We start from the raw sequence: 17,179 nt of genomic DNA on the forward strand, positions 1-17,179 counted from the left end.
GTTGAATATTTAATTCTTTGTAAAGTCATCCCAATTGAACTTTTAGGGAGAAAAAAACTGTAAAGGTAATTTTCATATCTTGGACCACTGAACTCTCTTTACATCAAAGCACAACAAATTTAAAACACCATGTCAAAGCTAAATATTGCACTATGTATCATGGTCCTGCCAGTCCAGCCCTGGCTGGGCGGGTCCCAGCACACCGGCGCTGATTAGGAGGCGCACACCTGCGCCTCATCCTCGCTGATTCATGATTTATAGGACTCAGGGGACGACTGGTCTTCACCAGATCGTTGCAACTCATGCCCCGTTCCTGCACTCCCGTATTCTTGACCCTGGTTTACCGACCTCCGCCTGTCCTCCGACCGACCCCGTAAGATTGACGTCTTTGATACTCCTGCCTTCTCTGATCGATCTCCCGTGTACTGACCCCTCCCTGCCCGCGGAACTGCTCTCTATGCCCGACGTCCTGACTACCGCTACTCCACTTGCGTGTCTGCCTGATCTCCAACTTTGGACCAAATAAACACTTTTCCAAAAACTGCCTTTGCGTCTGCGGAGTCCTGCATCTGGGTCCTCCTCCATATCGATGGGTCGTGACAGAACGATCTGGCCAAACCAGGACCCAGCAGGAAAGACCCGGCGTTGCCGGGACCGATGCAAGGTAAACCGACTGCCGAAGGACCAAGCCTGTCCTATCCGAGTAGGCTCCATGATGTTGTCCCCTTCTTCCGTGTCACACGCACTGCCTGCGTGCCATGAATACGACCCGCTCAGCGCCTCATATTCTTTTGGACTCTGATTTTTCAGACTATGAGGAAGACCTTGATTTATAGGACCGGCCGCCTGACTACGATTCAGATTTTGACTATGAATTTTTTCTCCCAATATTTAATCCCAGTCAGTTTGCTTCACCTCCCCGTGTTTCCCGCTCCCGAGTGTCTTCGCCCGATAGGTCCAAGTCCTCGTCCTCCAATCCTTTTTTGGGAACCCGCTTGGCCGTCTACCCGGGTCTTCCGCGTGGCGGCCAGAGGAGACGCCCAGGCCGGGTGATCCCTCGTGCCTCCCGCTGCGCGCCAACAAAGACACCGTCCTCGTCCATCTACTCCCAACTGGCAATGGCCAAACCAGCAGATCCGGAGCTGGTGTTGAAACTTCCAGCTCAGAGGGAGGAAGGGTCCGCAAATCCCGAGGTGCAGCGACTCGAGAATCACGAGGTCTTCTTTCGCGAAATGCGGGCGGAAATAGAGCGGCAGAGTGCCGAACTGGCAGTCCTCACGGCCCAGGTTCGGCGAGGATTAGATAACCATACGAGCTACGCCGCGGTTGCAACTGATCCGCTCCCGAGACACGCCCACGTCGCGGTTTCAACAGACTCGCTGCTGACTCACATTCACGCTGCAGTGGCAACGGACCCGCTACCGAGCAAGGTTCACGTCGGTGTGGCCACGGATCCACCGCTGCGCCATTCCCACATCGCTGCGGCAACAGATTCACTGCAAGTGCACGCTGCGATGGCCACTGATCCGCTACCGAGCCGAGCTCGCGTTGAGGTGGAAACAGATCCGCCGCCTCGCCAAGCTCACATCGCGGGTGGCAACAGATTCACTGCCACGTCACACCTACGTCGCCGCGGTGACAGGCGCCCGGGCGACCGTCGTAGGAAAAGGGTGGAATTGACTATCGGGGATGAGCCTGCCAGAGCGCCTTCAACGTGCGTGCTCCCAAGGAACAAGACCCAGAAGTGAATTGCAAAGGGCTTAAGTTCAGAGGCTGGAGTGAATTCAGATACAGACGAGGCGAACTATTTTCCTCCAGTTAAGAAGAGGAGAACTTTATCATTCGCGTCGCTCTGTGCCGTGCCCAAGAATGATCTATTCACGCCCTCTAGTGTCTGCCAGTTCTCCTCCGGGATCCCTGACTATGAGCCAGTCGGACTCCGTCTGAAGGAACCGACTCTCATTCATGAACAAGCGGATTTTAGGAGCTAATCTCCAAATCCCACGTTCCTGTCCAGGAGGTAGCGATGGTTCCGCAGCCACCTCACGTTCCTGTCCAGGAGGTGGCGATGGTTCCACAACCGCCTCACGTTCCTGTCCAGGAGGTGGCGATGGTTCCACAGCCGCCTCAAGTTCCTGTCCAGGAGGTGGCTACAGCTCGTCCGCAGCCCCTCATGTTCCTGTCCAGGAGGTGGCGACAGCTCGTCTGCAGCCGCCTCACATTCATTTCCAGGAGGTGGCGACAGCTCGTCCGCAGCTGCCTCATGTTCCAGTCCTGGCGGCGACTGGTCCGTAGCCATCCCTCGCCCCTGTCTCAGCGGCGACAGGGCCGCGGCCGCCCCACGCTCCTGCTTCGACGGCAACCAGTCCGTGGCCGTCTACGCTTCTGCTTCGACGGCAACTGGCACAAGGTCATTCCACGCCCCTGTCTCGACCGCAACAGAGGATGGCGACAGCTCATCGGCATCCTCACGTTCCTGTTCAGCAGACGGCGACGGTACCGCAGTCCTCTTCGTTCCAGTCCCGGCGGCGACCGGTCCGCGGCCGTGCAACGCCCCTGTCTCGATGGCGACCTGAGCTGGGGAGTTCAGATGGGTCACCCCGTAACTGGAAGGGCATCAGGATGGCTATGATGATGATCGTGGCGGTCATGGCTTTGGTCCTTCTCTGCGTCGTCCTCCTCACTCCTGAAGCTTCCCAACCGTTTCATGACCTAGCCTTGGCAGCGACTGATCCCCAGCCGCCTCATGATGAAGCCTCGGTGGCGTCCGGCCCCTGGCCACCTTCCGACCGAGCCTCGGCGGCGACCAATACCTGGTTGTCTCGCAACCGCGTCTTGGGAGGACTTCATCCGGAGCGGTTGCATGCCTTTGTCTGGTTCCTGCTTCGCCGTTGGGTTCCTCCCCAAGGACGTCCACCCGAATCACCCCGTGGGGATCCTGGTGCTTGGCGTCCGGGTCGTCCTCCTGACATGTCCACCCGGACGCCTCGCTTTTGGTGGCCTAGACGGCCACCAGACAGACTAGGGTTGCCAGGGGGGTGCCCTCCCCTGGACCCCCTTCCACCCGCTCTCGTTTCTTTTGTTTAGGCACATCTGGGAGCCGTGCCTTGGGGGGAGGGGGGGTATTGTCATGGTATTGCCGGTCCAGCCCTAGCTTGGCGGGTCCCAGCACACCGGCGCTGATTAGGAGGCGCAGACCTGCGGCTCATCCTCGCTGATTCACCCCGGTATTTATAGGACTCAGGGGACAACATGTGACTGGTCTTCACCAGATTGTCGCAACTCATGCCCCGCTCCTGCACTCCCGTATTCTTGATCGTGAACCCTGGTGTACAGACCTCCGTCTGTCCTCCAACCGACCCTGTAAGCCTGACGTCTTTGATACTCCTGCCTTCTCTGACACTTTTCCCAAACTGCCTCTGTATCTCCGGAGTCCTCCTCCATATCGATGGGTCATGACACCATGTGTGGTATATTTGGTGCAATTATCATTTTACTCCCGGGATTCACAGATTATGTAACCAATGAGTCCCAACCATGGAACAATGAATCCCTGCAATTTATCACCACAGAATGCAGATATAGCAATCCTCTGCTATTTCATGGTTTTTATTGCAGTTGTAAATCTATCGTTCATACTGTACAATAGGCTATTTTTGTAAACTGTTGCTCTTGCACTCTCTTAATCTGGTCAGGCCTGTCATATGAGCATATTTCTTCAAAATATCCATCCATCCATTTTCTTTGGCGCTTATCCTCACAAGGGTCGCAGGGAGTGCTGGAGGCTATCCCAGCTGTCACCGGGCAGGAGGCGGCGTACTCCCTGAACTGGTTGCCAGCCAATCGCAGGGCACATTGAGACAAACAGCCGCACTACAATTACACCTAGGGGCAATTTAGAGTGTCCAATTAATGTTGCATGTTTTTGGAATGTGGGAGGAAACCGGAGTGCATGGAGGAAACCCACACAGGCACAGGGAGAACATGCAAACTCCACACAGGCGGATCTGGGATTGAACCCGGGACCTCAGAACTGTGAGGCCAATGCTTTACCAACTGCTCCACCATGTCACCTCTTTAGAATATACTGGACCCCCCCAAAAAAGTGTGTGTGTGTGCGCGTGCGTGTGTGTGTGTGTTTGTGTGTGTGTGTGCTTGCGTGTGCGTGGGTGTGTGTGTGTGTGTGCGTGTGTGTGTGTGTGTGTGTGTGGTGGAATGGTGGAGCAACTGGTTAGTGTGTTGGCCTCACAATTCTGAGGACTTAGGTTCAAATACCTGCCCGCCAGTGTGGAGTTTGCATGTTCTTCCGTGCCTGCTTGTTTTTTTTCCCCTGGCACTCCGGTTTCCTCCGAAATCCCAAAAAGCATGTATTCATCGGACACTCTAATTTGGCACTAAATGTGAATGTGGGTGTGACTGTTGTCTGTCTCCATGTGCCATGCAATTGGCTGGCAACCACTTCAGGGCAGGCCTCCTGCACTTTGATAGCTCAGATTGGCTTCACCACTCCCACGACCCTTGAGAGGAAAAGTGGCTCAGAAAATTGATGGATGGATGGGTGGATGTGTGTATACGTGTTTTTTCTCTTACCCCCCCACCCCAAAAAGAATTTGGGGATGAATTTTCACGAAAAATAAAGTCAAAAATGTAAAAAATTGAGTCATATGAAAACTAGCATATATGAAAACCTTTGGTTCTCCTGTATATGTAATAATATGATGAGATTAGGTGATTATTCATGAAAATGTTTCCACGATCATGACGGCCCTCTGAGGGAAACTATATTGTGTGGCCTATGGGATCACGTGTACAAATTTAAGAGGTTTGTATCAATCTGTTTTCTCAGTTATACGAATTAAAACTTTTCTATTAACATTTTGGGCACAAATCAATTCCATTGAAACCTATACAGGCACCATAACAGATCAATAGGTGGCGGTAATGCTCGAGTTAAATTGCAAATGAAGACGAAGAAGAAACGCTTCCGGTTTCCCCTATTTCATTTTGCTCTTTTAGTGCACTGTCGAGCTCGTCATGGAAGACTCAAAAATCAAAGAGAAGAAGCCGTCTGAAAAATCCGATGGGAATGAAAAGAACAAGGAAAAGGACTCGCAGCCTCCTGGGAAGGATAAAGAGAAAAAAGAGGAGCAAGAATTGGTGAATATTGTTAAGTCCTTGCTGATTAAATACCCTGTACCCTGCCGGGTTATTTTGCCTTGTCACTGCCACTTTTACGGCAGCAGGCCAGAGAGACTGTTATTCTAAACCCACCTTTATAAATTGTTATTTGTGATTATTTGTTGTTAGAGGTTAAAGTATCCCTGTAGAGGTTTTTAGGGGCTCTATTGGGTTGCAGAAAAAAATAAACAAACTATTTTTCCAACCCTTGCTAGCCGGCAAGCTAACTTGAGCAATTTACGCTAACAATGAACTTTCTTGGTACTCCGGTTGTGTGCTATATCAGCCAGGAGCCAAGTAAAAAGCATGTAAATATACTGTATTAGAGCCATATTGTCTGTGCCGAGGGTTGATGGAACATTTGCAGTTGGTTAATTCATCTGTAGCAGCTAGGTGTTTTTGTGGACGCTCGAGCATTTCGCAGAAAGGAGATGACCGTTGGGATGCAGAGTTTAGGTTAGTGTTGATAGTCATTTATTTATTAAATCTTCCCATTCATCAGGCTGACCTGTTTGCTGACAGCAAAATAAATAAAATTAAGCACACACAATCACAATATAAACAAATAAATCTTCTTCTTCTTCTTTTCCTTTCGGCTTGTCCCGTTAGGGGTCGCCACAGCGTGTCATCTTTTGCCATCTTAGCCTATCTCCTGCATCTTCCTCTCGAACCCCAACTGCCCTCATGTCTTCCCTCACCACATCCATAAACCTTCTCTTTGGTCTTCCTCTCGCTCTTTTGCCTGGGAGCGCCATCCTCAGCATCCTTCTACCAATATACTCACTCTCTCGCCTCTGAACATGTCCAAACCATCGAAGTCTGCTCTCTCGAACCTTGTCTCCAAAACATCCAGCTTTGGCTGTCCCTCTAATGAGCTCATTTCTAATCCTATCCAACCTGGTCACTCCGAGCGAGAACCTCAACATCTTCATTTCTGCCACCTCCAGTTCAGCTTCCTGTCGTTTCTTCAATGCCACCGTCTCTAATCCGTACATCATGGCCGGCCTCACCACTGTTTTGTAAACTTTGCCCTTCATCCTAGCAGAGACTCTTCTGTCACATAACACACCAGACACCTTTCGCCAGCTGTTCCAACCTGCTTGGACCCGTTTCTTCACTTCCTGACCACACTCTCCATTGCTCTGTATTGTTGACCCCAAGTATTTGAAGTCGTCCACCCTCGCTATCTCTTCTCCCTGTAGCCTCACTCTTCCCCCTCCACTTTTCTCATTCACGCACATATATTCTGTTTTACTTCGGCTAATCTTCATTCCTCTCCTTTCCAGTGCATGTCTCCATCTTTCCAATTGTTCCTCTGCATGCTCCCTGCTTTCACTGCATATGACAATATCATCTGCGAACATCATGGTCCAAGGGGATTCCAGTCTAACCTCATCTGTCAGCCTATCCATTACCACTGCAAACAGGAAGGGGCTCAGAGCTGATCCCTGATGCAGTCCCACCTCCACCTTAAATTCCTCTGTCACACCTAAGGCACACCTCACCATTGTTCTGCTGCCATCATACATGTCCTGTACTATTTTAACATACTTCTCTGCCACACCAGACTTACGCATGCAGTACCACAGTTCCTCTCTTGGTACTCTGTCATAGGCTTTCTCTAGATCCACAAAGACACAATGTAGCTCCTTCTGACCTTCTCTGTACTTTTCCACGAGCATCCTCAAGGCAAATAATGCATCTGTGGTACTCTTTCTAGGCATGAAACCATACTGTTGCTCGCAGATACTTACTTCTGTCCTGAGTCTAGCCTCCACTACTCTTTCCCATAACTTCATTGTGTGGCTCATCAACTTTATTCCTCTATAGTTCCCACAGCTCTGAACATCCCCTTTGTTCTTAAAAATGGGAACTAGAACACTTTTCCTCCATTCTTCAGGCATCTTTTCGCCCGCTAGTATTCTGTTGAATAAGTTGGTCAAAAAGTCCACAGCCATCTCTCGAAATTGCTTCCATACCTCCACAGGTATGTCATCAGGACTGACTACCTTTTCATTTTTCATCCTTTGTAATGCCTTTCTGACTTCCCCCTTAGTAATCATTTCCACTTCCTGGTCCTTCACACTTGCCTCTTCAACTCTTTCTTCTCTTTCATTTTCTTCATTCATCAACTTCTCAAAGTATTCTTTCCATCTATTTAGCACACTACTGGCACCAGTCAACACATTTCCATCTCTATCCTTAATCACCCTTACCTGCTGCACATCCTTCCCATCTCTATCCCCCTGTCTGGCCAACCTGTAGAGATCCTTTTCTCCTTCTTTCGTGTCCAACCTGGTGTACATGTCTTCATATGCCTCTTGTTTAGCCTTTGCCACCTCTACCTTTGCCCTACGTCGCATCTCGATGTACTCCTTTCGCCTCTCCTCAGTCCTCTCAGTATCCCACTTCTTCTTCGCTAATCTCTTTCCTTGTATGACTCCCTGTATTTTGGGGTTCCACCACCAAGTCTCCTTCTCCCCTTTCCTACCAGATGACACACCAAGTACTCTCCTGCCTGTCTCTCTGATCACCTTGGCTGTCGTCGTCCAGTCTTCCGGGAGCTTCGGTTGTCCATCGAGAGCCTGTCTCACCTCTTTCCGGAAGGCCGCACGACATTCTTCCTTTCTCAGCTTCCACCACATGGTTCTCTGCTCTACCTTTGTCTTCTTAATCTTCCTACCCACCACCAGAATCATCCTACATACTACCATCCTATGCTGTCGAGCTACACTCTCCCCTACCACTACTTTACAGTCAGTAACCTCCTTCAGATTACATCGTCTGCACAAAATATAATCTACCTGCGTGGTTCTACCTCCGCTCTTGTAGGTCACTATATGTTCCTCCCTCTTCTGGAAATAAGTGTTCACTACAGCCATCTCCATCCTTTTTGCAAAGTCCACCACCATCTGCCCTTCAAAGTTCCTTTCCTGGATGCCGTACTTACCCATCACTTCTTCATCGCCCCTGTTTCCTTTACCAATATGTCCATTACAATCTGCACCAATCACAACTCTCTCGCTGTCTGGGATGCTCAGAACTACTTCATCTAGTTCCTTCCAGAATTTCTCTTTCAACTCTAGGTCACATCCTACCTGTGGTGCATAGCCGCTAACCACATTATACATAACACCCTCAATTTCAAATTTTAGTCTCATCACTCGATCTGATACTCTTTTTACCTCCAAGACATTCTTAGCCAGCTCTTCCTTTAAAATAACCCCTACTCCATTTCTCTTCCCATCTACTCCGTGGTAGAATAATTTAAACCCTGCTCCCAAACTTCTAGCCTTACTACCTTTCCACCTGCTCTCTTGGATGCACAGAATATCAACCTTTCTCCTAATCATCATGTCAACCAACTCCTGTGCTTTTCCTGTCATAGTCCCAACATTCAAAGTCCCTACACTCAGTTGTAGGCTCTGTGCATTCCTCTTTTTCTTCTGACGCTGGATCCGGTTTCCTCCTCTTCTTTGTCTTCGACCCACAGTAGCTGAATTTCCACCGACGCCCTGTAGGTTAGCAGTGCCGGGGGCGGGCGTTGTTAACCCAGGCCACGACCGATCCGGTATGGGATTCTTTAGATGAACGCTCATATTTGTTTGGCACAGTTTTTACGCCGGATGCCCTTCCTGACGCAACCCTCTGCATTTATCCGGGCTTGGGACCGGCCTACAGATTGCACTGGTTTGTGCCCCCATAGGGCTGCATTACAATATAAACAAATAAATACAACGAATAAATAAATAAAAAAAAAAAACAAATAAAACGACACATGCACAATGATTTAAAAATCCTGTGGGTTGGGGCCTCGATGATGATGATGGTAAGAATAATATCCATCCATTTACTGACCCACTTACCCTCACAAGGGTCGCAGAAATGCTGGACCTTATCTCGGCTATCATCGGGTAGGAGACAGCCCGAACTGGTTGCCAGCCAATCGCAGGGCACATGGAGACAAACAGTCCCACTGAACAATCACACCTAATGGCAATTTAAAGTCTTCAATTAATGCATATACAGGTAATTGGGATGAAAACGTAGTGCCCGGGGAAAACCCACGCAGATATGGGGACAACATGCAAACCCCACACAGGCAGGGCCGGGAATTGAATGCCAGTCCTCAGAACTGTGAGACCAACGTTCTAACTAGTTGCACCACCGTTCCCAAATGAATACATATTTAACAAAAAGTACTACGTGATAGTTATATATTTCCATAACATAGTACACCATTGCATATGATGAAATTGGGGCTTATAATAAGGTGCAGCGATTGTTACTTACCCCTCACTAACTTTTTAAACATTAATATTTGGATGATTAATTTGGAGTTGAATGTTGAAGGAGAAGATAAACCATATTAGTAGGACTCATTATTTTTGTTTGTTATGATAGAGGTTGGTAAAAGAGAGTGAATAAGTTTTATGCAATTATGTTTTAAAGTCACTCACATTTGAATAATATATGGGTGAGGTCAGTCATGCTCGCAGATAAAGTTGCGGGTGTGAGTCGGGATGGAATCTCAAGACCTTAAAATAACTTACTGGATTAATATAAAATAACTGTTAATTAAAAATAAAATAAAAACATAACTAAAATGGAAAAAACAAATTTCAAACTCAGAAATAATAATTTACAATTTCAACTGATATTAGTAGAACATGATATCAAACGATATTTACAAGTTTTCATCAATAAAAATTCTTGATATGACCAACTTTATCTGAAGAAAAGTTAAATGCACTGGCCTGTCAAGGAATATACACGAACGGTCTATACCTGCAATGTTTTGAAAATGCCGAAAGTTTAGTTCAACATAATCGCCATTTGTGGCAACAAGCTAGCGATACATTGTAACAAACTTTCCTGTTGGCAATCGGGATGTATTGTTATAATCTCGTGTAATTTATGGCGGTATCTATTGTCAACCCATTCATGAAAACTTGCAGAAGATGATCTATATCTTCCTAAAGCATGTAGAGGGGAAAAGTTTTCTACTTTAAGATAACGCGTACAACGGGGAAAATGATCGTTAGAATGAAACACGGGAAAGAGGTTGTTCCCAAAGTCAAAGTAAATCACAATCTCATGCTTATTATAGTTAGCGGGGCAGGGGGTGGCGGTGTGTGTGCATGCTGCGACTGCCGTAAATAGGAGGCTGGCTTGCTAGAATGCGTCTTTATGTGCGCGTGCTCGACGTATTGGCCACACCTGAATCAAGCGATGAAGTAGATGATAGTCTAACGTCTTTTTTTTTGTGTGTGTTGGTGGGGGGGGGGGCATGCCGTCACACAATCAACCAAAACTGCCTCGCGATCGACACATTCAGCACCACTGGTGTAACTGAATTTCCTTTGACATGCCTGATTATGTTGATAACTTTCAACGTAAATGCGCTCGCAGTACGTGAAGAATCTCGGAGCACGCACTTTTGGCATCACTTCTGGACATGCTGGGTACGGTTAACTTCCATTTCCTGTTTCCGGGTGAATACTGGTTGTTTAGGAGCAGGCCTTCAATATCTATTTTTTTCTACTCGTAATAAATTTTACGTGTGTGATTTTTCATGCTCAACAGTGCACATTTGCGAGTGCGATGGCGCGCGGGTGTGAATGCGCTTGTCAAATGTGAGTGACTATCTGGATGTGTGTCTTCAATGGGATGTATCAAAAATAAGGTGTATGCAGTGTTATGTAACTGTTCAGCCAGTAATTTCTGACATTATGGTATGTAAAAATTAGCAGACGTACATACGTACGTTGTTTGCAGTTGTTGGATCACTTGTATTTTGTAAATGTGTGATTTCATTCTATGTATGTTAAAAGAACAAAGTCTCTGTATTATGTATTGGAGTGGTATTGTTTGACAATGTCTGTGTCATGATGAAAAACGCAAAAACCTATTCATTAACTTGCTGTATTGTCATTAACGTTAACCCTTTAATTCTGTTCATTTATTTTTTAGTCTGAGGAAGATAAGCAGTTACAGGAGGATTTAGAAATGATGGTGGAGAGACTAGGCGTGAGTATTGTTTGTATGAATACTGGTTACATTCGGTACATTTTCGGGGAAAAAAAACAAACCTGACTAATCTCATCTTTCCTCTTGCCTTTGCAGGAAAAGAACACAGCGTTGTACCGACCAGCATTGGAAGAGCTGCGCAGGCTGATTCGCTCTTCTACCACGTCCATGACATCAGTACCAAAACCTCTAAAATTTTTGCGCCCACATTATGGAAAACTTAAAGAGGTCTATGAAAGCATGGCCCCAGGTGAAAACAAGGTATGGCATGACTGTATGAAAGTAAACGTGAGATAACTTTGGAGTAAAATGTGTGAGAAAATGGGGAAAAAAGTATTTAGCCAAACACCAACTGTGCATGTTCTCCCATTGATAAAGATGGGGCCAGATTTATTTTTATATTTTTATCATAGTCATACGTCACCAATGAGAGACAAAATGAGGAAAAATCACATTCTCGCATTTTTAAATAATTTCCATCTAATTTCTGAGTATATCAGGTAGGTATTTTAGTATGTTGGCATTGAACAGAGTCTCGCCTAGCTTGTCTGTGATGGTGGAAACTGAGGATATTGTGAGAAAAAAAAAGTTCATTTAAATACTTTGTTATATACCCTTTGTTGGCAATGACAGAGGGAAACATTTTCTGTCAGTCTTCATATAGTTTTCAACTCGTTTTTATATTTTGGCCCATTCCTCCAAACAGAGCTCTTCTAGACCAGGGATGTTTTGGGGCTGTCACTGTGCAACACAGATTTTCAACTCCCTCCAAATATTTTTCATGGTCTTGACTTCTGGAGACTGGATAGGCTTCTCCAGGACCTTGATATGCATCTTATAAAGCCAATCCTTCGTTGCCTGGGGTGTGTGTGTTTGGGATCATTATGCCGAAAGAACCAGCCACCTTTCATCTTCAATGCTGTTGCGGATGGAAGCAGGGTTTCATTCAAAATCCCACTATCCATCCATCCATTATCTCTCGCTTTTCTGGGTCAGGTCGCAGGGGAAGTAGCTTCAGCAGGGATACCCAGACTTCCCTTTCCCCAGCCACTTCTTCCAGGTCTTACGGAGGGATCCCGAGGCGTTCCCAAGCCAGCTGAGAGACATAGTCTCTCCAGCGTTTTCTGGGTCGTCCTCGGGGTCTCTTTACGGTGGAACATGCCCGGAACACCTCCCCAGGGAAGCATCCAGGAGGCATCCAAATCAGATGGGCATGAGCTGTGGGTCATGGCCGAAAGAACAAGATCCCGGATACAAGCAGCCGAAATGAGTTTCCTCCGTAGGGTGTCCGGGCTCTCCCTGAGAGATAGAGTGAGAAGCTCTGTCATCCGCAAGGGGTTCAATGTCGAGCCGCTACCCCTCCGAATTAAAATGATCCAGATGAGGTTGCTGGGGCATCTGATTCGAATGCCTCCTGACCTGGGCAAATTCATTGTTTCCTTTACACAGATCAGTCATCCTGCCCCCTGCACAGAAAAATAGCCCCAAAGCATGATGTTTCCATCTCCATTCTTCACGGTAGACAAGGTGTTTTTGAGATGCAGTTCTGCATTCTTTCTCCTCCAAACAGGACATGTTGAGTTTTTACCAGTTTTATTTTGATTTAATCTGACCATATTACATTCGCACAATCCTCTTCTGGATCATCCAAATGCGCTCTAGCAAACTTCAGGGAGCTTGACATGTACTGGCTTAAGCAGGGGGATGCATCTGCCAGTGCAGGATTTGAATCCCTGGTGTTGGCGTGTGATTTTCATCCCCGATCCCTGCAGGGCCTTCACTTGTTCACCCCTGCCTGGTTGTGTGATTTATTTATTTTCTTTTTAAATATTTGTATTTATTTATCTACCTAGCTATTTATTTGTTTGTTTATTCTAATAATCTTTTTGGCCCTGCAGGGTGAGAACTTGTGTGGAGCTCCAGATCAAAGGAGTTGTTGAGATGTTTTGTATGTCATCCATTCATCTTCTTAGCCGCTTATCCTCACAAGGGTTGCAGGGGGTAATCCCAGCTGTCAACGGGCAGGAGGTGGGGTACACCCTGAACTGGTTGCCAGCCAATGGCAGGGCACATCAAGACAAACAGCCACACTCACAATCACACCTAGGGGCAATTTAGAGTGTTCCATCAATGTTGCATGTTTTGGGGATGTGGGAGGAAACTAGAGTTACCGGGAAAAAAACCACGCAGGCACAGGAAGAACATGTAAACTCCACAGAGGCGGTGCCAGGATTGAACCCCGGACCTCAGAACTGTGAGGCCAACGCTTTCTAGCTGATCCACCGTGCCGTGCCGCCTGTATGCCGTCCATTTTCTAATAATTGCTCCCACAGTTGATTTCTTCACACCGAGCTGCTTACCTATTGCAGATTCAGTTTTCCAAACCTGGTGCAGGTCTACGATTTTGTTTTTGGTGTCCTTTGACAGCTCTTTAGTCTTGGGCATAGTGGAGTTTGGAGTGGGACTGTTTGAGGTTGTCGACATGTCTTTTACACTGATGAGAAGTTCCAACAGGTGCCATTAATACAGTTAGTATTGAGTGGAATACAGAGGAGCCTCTTAAGAAGTTACAGGTCTGTAAGAGCTAGAAAATGACTTGTTTGTAGGTGACCAATTAATTATCTTCCACCATAATTTGGTCATAAACTCTTAAAAAAATCAGTCATGATTTTACATTTTCATTTTGTCTATCAGAGGTGAGGTGTATCTATGATATACTTAACTGGAACAATGGAATTAACTTTTTCAACATCTTGTATTTGCAGCATTTTTGTGCCGATGTGGTATCTGTGCTGGCCATGACAATGAGTGGGGAGAGAGAGTGTCTCAAGTATCGCCTGCTGGGCTCCCAAGAAGAGCTTGCTTCCTGGGGGCATGAATATGTTCGGTAATTCACATTGACTAAATATAATTGCTGACTGTAGAAAAATATATTTCAAAGACCTCAGTTAACTCATTCACTGCTGTGGACATTTATATTCATCAACTGGAATCCAAACTTTCCATCATCAGACTATATGTTACGTAGGTAATTTAATGTGTTGGCATTGAAGAGGGACTCGTCTGTGAATCTCAGTTTGTCATGTCAAATTATCAGGGAGAGAAATACCAACACAAGTCAGATTGGGCAAGTTTGCTACCTAAAGTATATTTTTGTATTCCATAAAGAGCAAAAAGTTATTAATCATGGTAAGTAGTAGAAAGTCTGTGTCGCGATTATGAAAAAAGATGTTGATGAAATGAATGGCAAGTGTTATGTAAAAAGACACTGCCATTCTACTTGAGACATGAGAGAGTGTTGGTCACGGTACGTTTCTTAGTTGTATATTAGTAAATTATTTTGTTGCCATCAAGAGCACTTTCTCTGTCTCGTTTTTATTGTTTTATTATTTGGGGTGTCCAAGCTCAAAAGATAGTGTCAAAGTCACTGTTCTGCATGTTTCTTTTCTGTTTTTGTCGCTTTTTTGGTCAGAAACCAGTGTTATTGGTAGTACCAACCCATGTTCTCTAGTTTATTTATTTATTTTTTTTTGGTGAAAGATTAGTTCAAAGTGCTCTAAAACAGCTGGCATTAATGGAGGAACTCTGCTTTGAAAATGGCTGGCCGTGAATGAATGAAAGTTGGCTTTAAAAGACGATTGCTTGAAGGAAATGGGGAAACAATTAATTACACCTCCTGCTGTCATTATTTCCTCAGGCACCTGGCTGGTGAGGTGGCTAAAGAATGGCAGGAGGTAGAGGAGAACGATAAGACCCAGCAGGAGACATTGTTGAAGCTGGTGAAGGAAATTGTACCTTACAATATGGCGCACAATGCTGAGCACGAGGCTTGTGACCTATTGATGGAAATTGAGAGGCTAGACATGGTCGAAAATTACATTGATGAGAATGCCTACGGCAAGGTTTGCCTCTACCTCACAAGGCATGTTCAGTATTTAACTTGCTATATTCCCCTAACTTTGGTCTGTTTAATATGGTCATAATAAAGTATTTGAGACTTTGTTTACCACTGTCCCAGTTGTGTGAGCTATGTTCCGGAGCCAGAAAATTCTGCACTGCTTCGATGTGCCTTGAAAATCTTCAGGAAGTTCAATCGGTATCCCGAAGCTCTTCGACTGGCTCTAATGCTCAATGATGTGGAGCTTGTAGAAAACATCTTCACATCCTGCAAAGACATGTGAGTACTATATAGTGGGAGCTCCACTTGCGAATGTCTCTAGTAGCAAAAAATTCAAGTTACGAAACGCCTCCTTGGAAAACTATTGTCTTTAGTTATGAGGGCAATTAAGGATATGAAAGGAAAAAATGGGCGCTGGATTCGTAGCCCGCAAATTCCACTGAACATTAACAGCCTGTATTAATTGTTTGTATGGCGCGATTGAGCTGTTCTCCAATTAGGTATTGTCATAGCACTGTATAGCTTTAGATTAATATAGCATTTCTCAGTTACATTGCTTTAGTAATGGTTTCTTTAGATATATAGTGTATTTTCACGGCTATAAGGCGCACCGTATTAAAAGGCGCAGTCTCAGATGTGGGTGAAATTCCAGGATTTAACACACGTACAAGGCGCACCGTATTATTAGGCGCAGGCAGGGTTGTGCTCGTGAGATAGGGAGGCACAATTGCACCTTTATCTTTGTAAACAGAGAACAAGCTTACACATTTTTTACCCCCACTACGAGTGGTGGAAGCGAGTCATGAGTGAACACACCATCTTCACCCACGGTTTCAGACCAAACCAAAATCTTTACACCACAGGAAACAGAACAGCACAACTAGCAGACAAAACGATGAGCGAAGAAATGACACAAAACATGCAATTCAAACATTATTGACATACACGTTTACCACCACAAAGGGTATAGCTATATAGGAACATTAGCATAAAGCATACGGGAGCATCCATGCACCCTATTGAAAAGGGTACCGGATGGGAAACCGAGTTCAGTGGCTTCATTTATTCAGTGTGCCTGTAACGTCCTCTCCACAGCCACACTTTTTCCTGGAACTTCCACATGCTGTCCTCTCACAGGTCCGCTTTTCCTTTATATAACTAGCGTCTCAGCAGGAAATGCTTCCAGTTGGTTACAAATTTTGGACAACAGGTCACGTATAAGGTGCGCCACATTATCAGGCGCCCTGTCCATTTCGGGGAAAATTCAAGACAGTTAAGTGCGCCTTATAGCCGTGAATATATATTTTATATATTTTATATATTTCTTTAAAAACATACAGTGAAGAAAATGAGTATTTGAGCACCCTGCTATATTGCAAGTTCTTCTACTTAGAAATCATGGAGGGGTCTGAAATTTTCATCGTAGGTGCATGTCCACTGTGAGAGAGATAATCTAAAAAGAAAAATCCAGAAATCACAATGTGATTTTTTTTTCTTTTTTTTATTTTTTTTAAACTATTTATTTGTGTAATACAGCTGCAAATAAATATTTGAACCCCTGAGAAAACCAGTGTTAATATTTGGTACAGTAGCCTTTGATTGCAATTCCAGAGGTCAAACGTTTCCTGTAGTTGTTCACCAGGTTTGGACACACTGCAGGAGGGATTTTGGCTCACTCCTCCACAAAGACCTTCTGCAGATAAGACAGGTTTCTGGGCTGTTGCTGAGAAACAGAGTTTCAGCTCCCTCATAAGATTTTATATTGGCTTTAGGTCTGTAGACTGGCTAGGCCAAGCCAGAACCTTGATGTGCTTCTTACAGAGCCACTCCTCGGTTTTCCTGGCTGTGTGAATTAGGTCATTGTCATGTTGAAAGGCCCCGCCACGACCCATCTTCAATACGCTGACTGAGGGAAAGAGGTTGTTCCCCAAAATTTCACAATACATGGCCACGGTCCTCCTCTCCTTAATACAGTGCAGTCGTCCTGTCCCATGTGCAGAAAAACATCCCAAAGCATGATGCTACCACCCCCATGCTTCACAGGAGTGATGGTGTTCTAGGGATAGAACTCAT

General features: G+C 45.8%; 1 protein-coding gene across 1 annotated transcript in view; it reads left to right on the forward strand.

The window, feature by feature from the left end:
• Positions 1–4,968: 4,968 nt before the first annotated feature.
• psmd2 (proteasome 26S subunit ubiquitin receptor, non-ATPase 2) overlaps positions 4,969–17,179 on the forward strand; it is a 41,362-nt gene continuing 29,151 nt past the window's right edge. The window contains exons 1-6 of the mRNA XM_061828292.1: positions 4,969–5,157; positions 11,152–11,208; positions 11,305–11,469; positions 13,974–14,095; positions 14,906–15,130; positions 15,227–15,385. Coding sequence (XP_061684276.1) covers positions 5,035–5,157; positions 11,152–11,208; positions 11,305–11,469; positions 13,974–14,095; positions 14,906–15,130; positions 15,227–15,385 — 851 coding nt within the window. The 5' untranslated portion in view covers positions 4,969–5,034. The remainder of the gene's footprint in view (positions 5,158–11,151; positions 11,209–11,304; positions 11,470–13,973; positions 14,096–14,905; positions 15,131–15,226; positions 15,386–17,179) is intronic.

This window comes from Syngnathoides biaculeatus, chromosome 8, assembly GCF_019802595.1.
Source record: "Syngnathoides biaculeatus isolate LvHL_M chromosome 8, ASM1980259v1, whole genome shotgun sequence".
Lineage (NCBI taxonomy): Eukaryota > Metazoa > Chordata > Actinopteri > Syngnathiformes > Syngnathidae > Syngnathoides > Syngnathoides biaculeatus.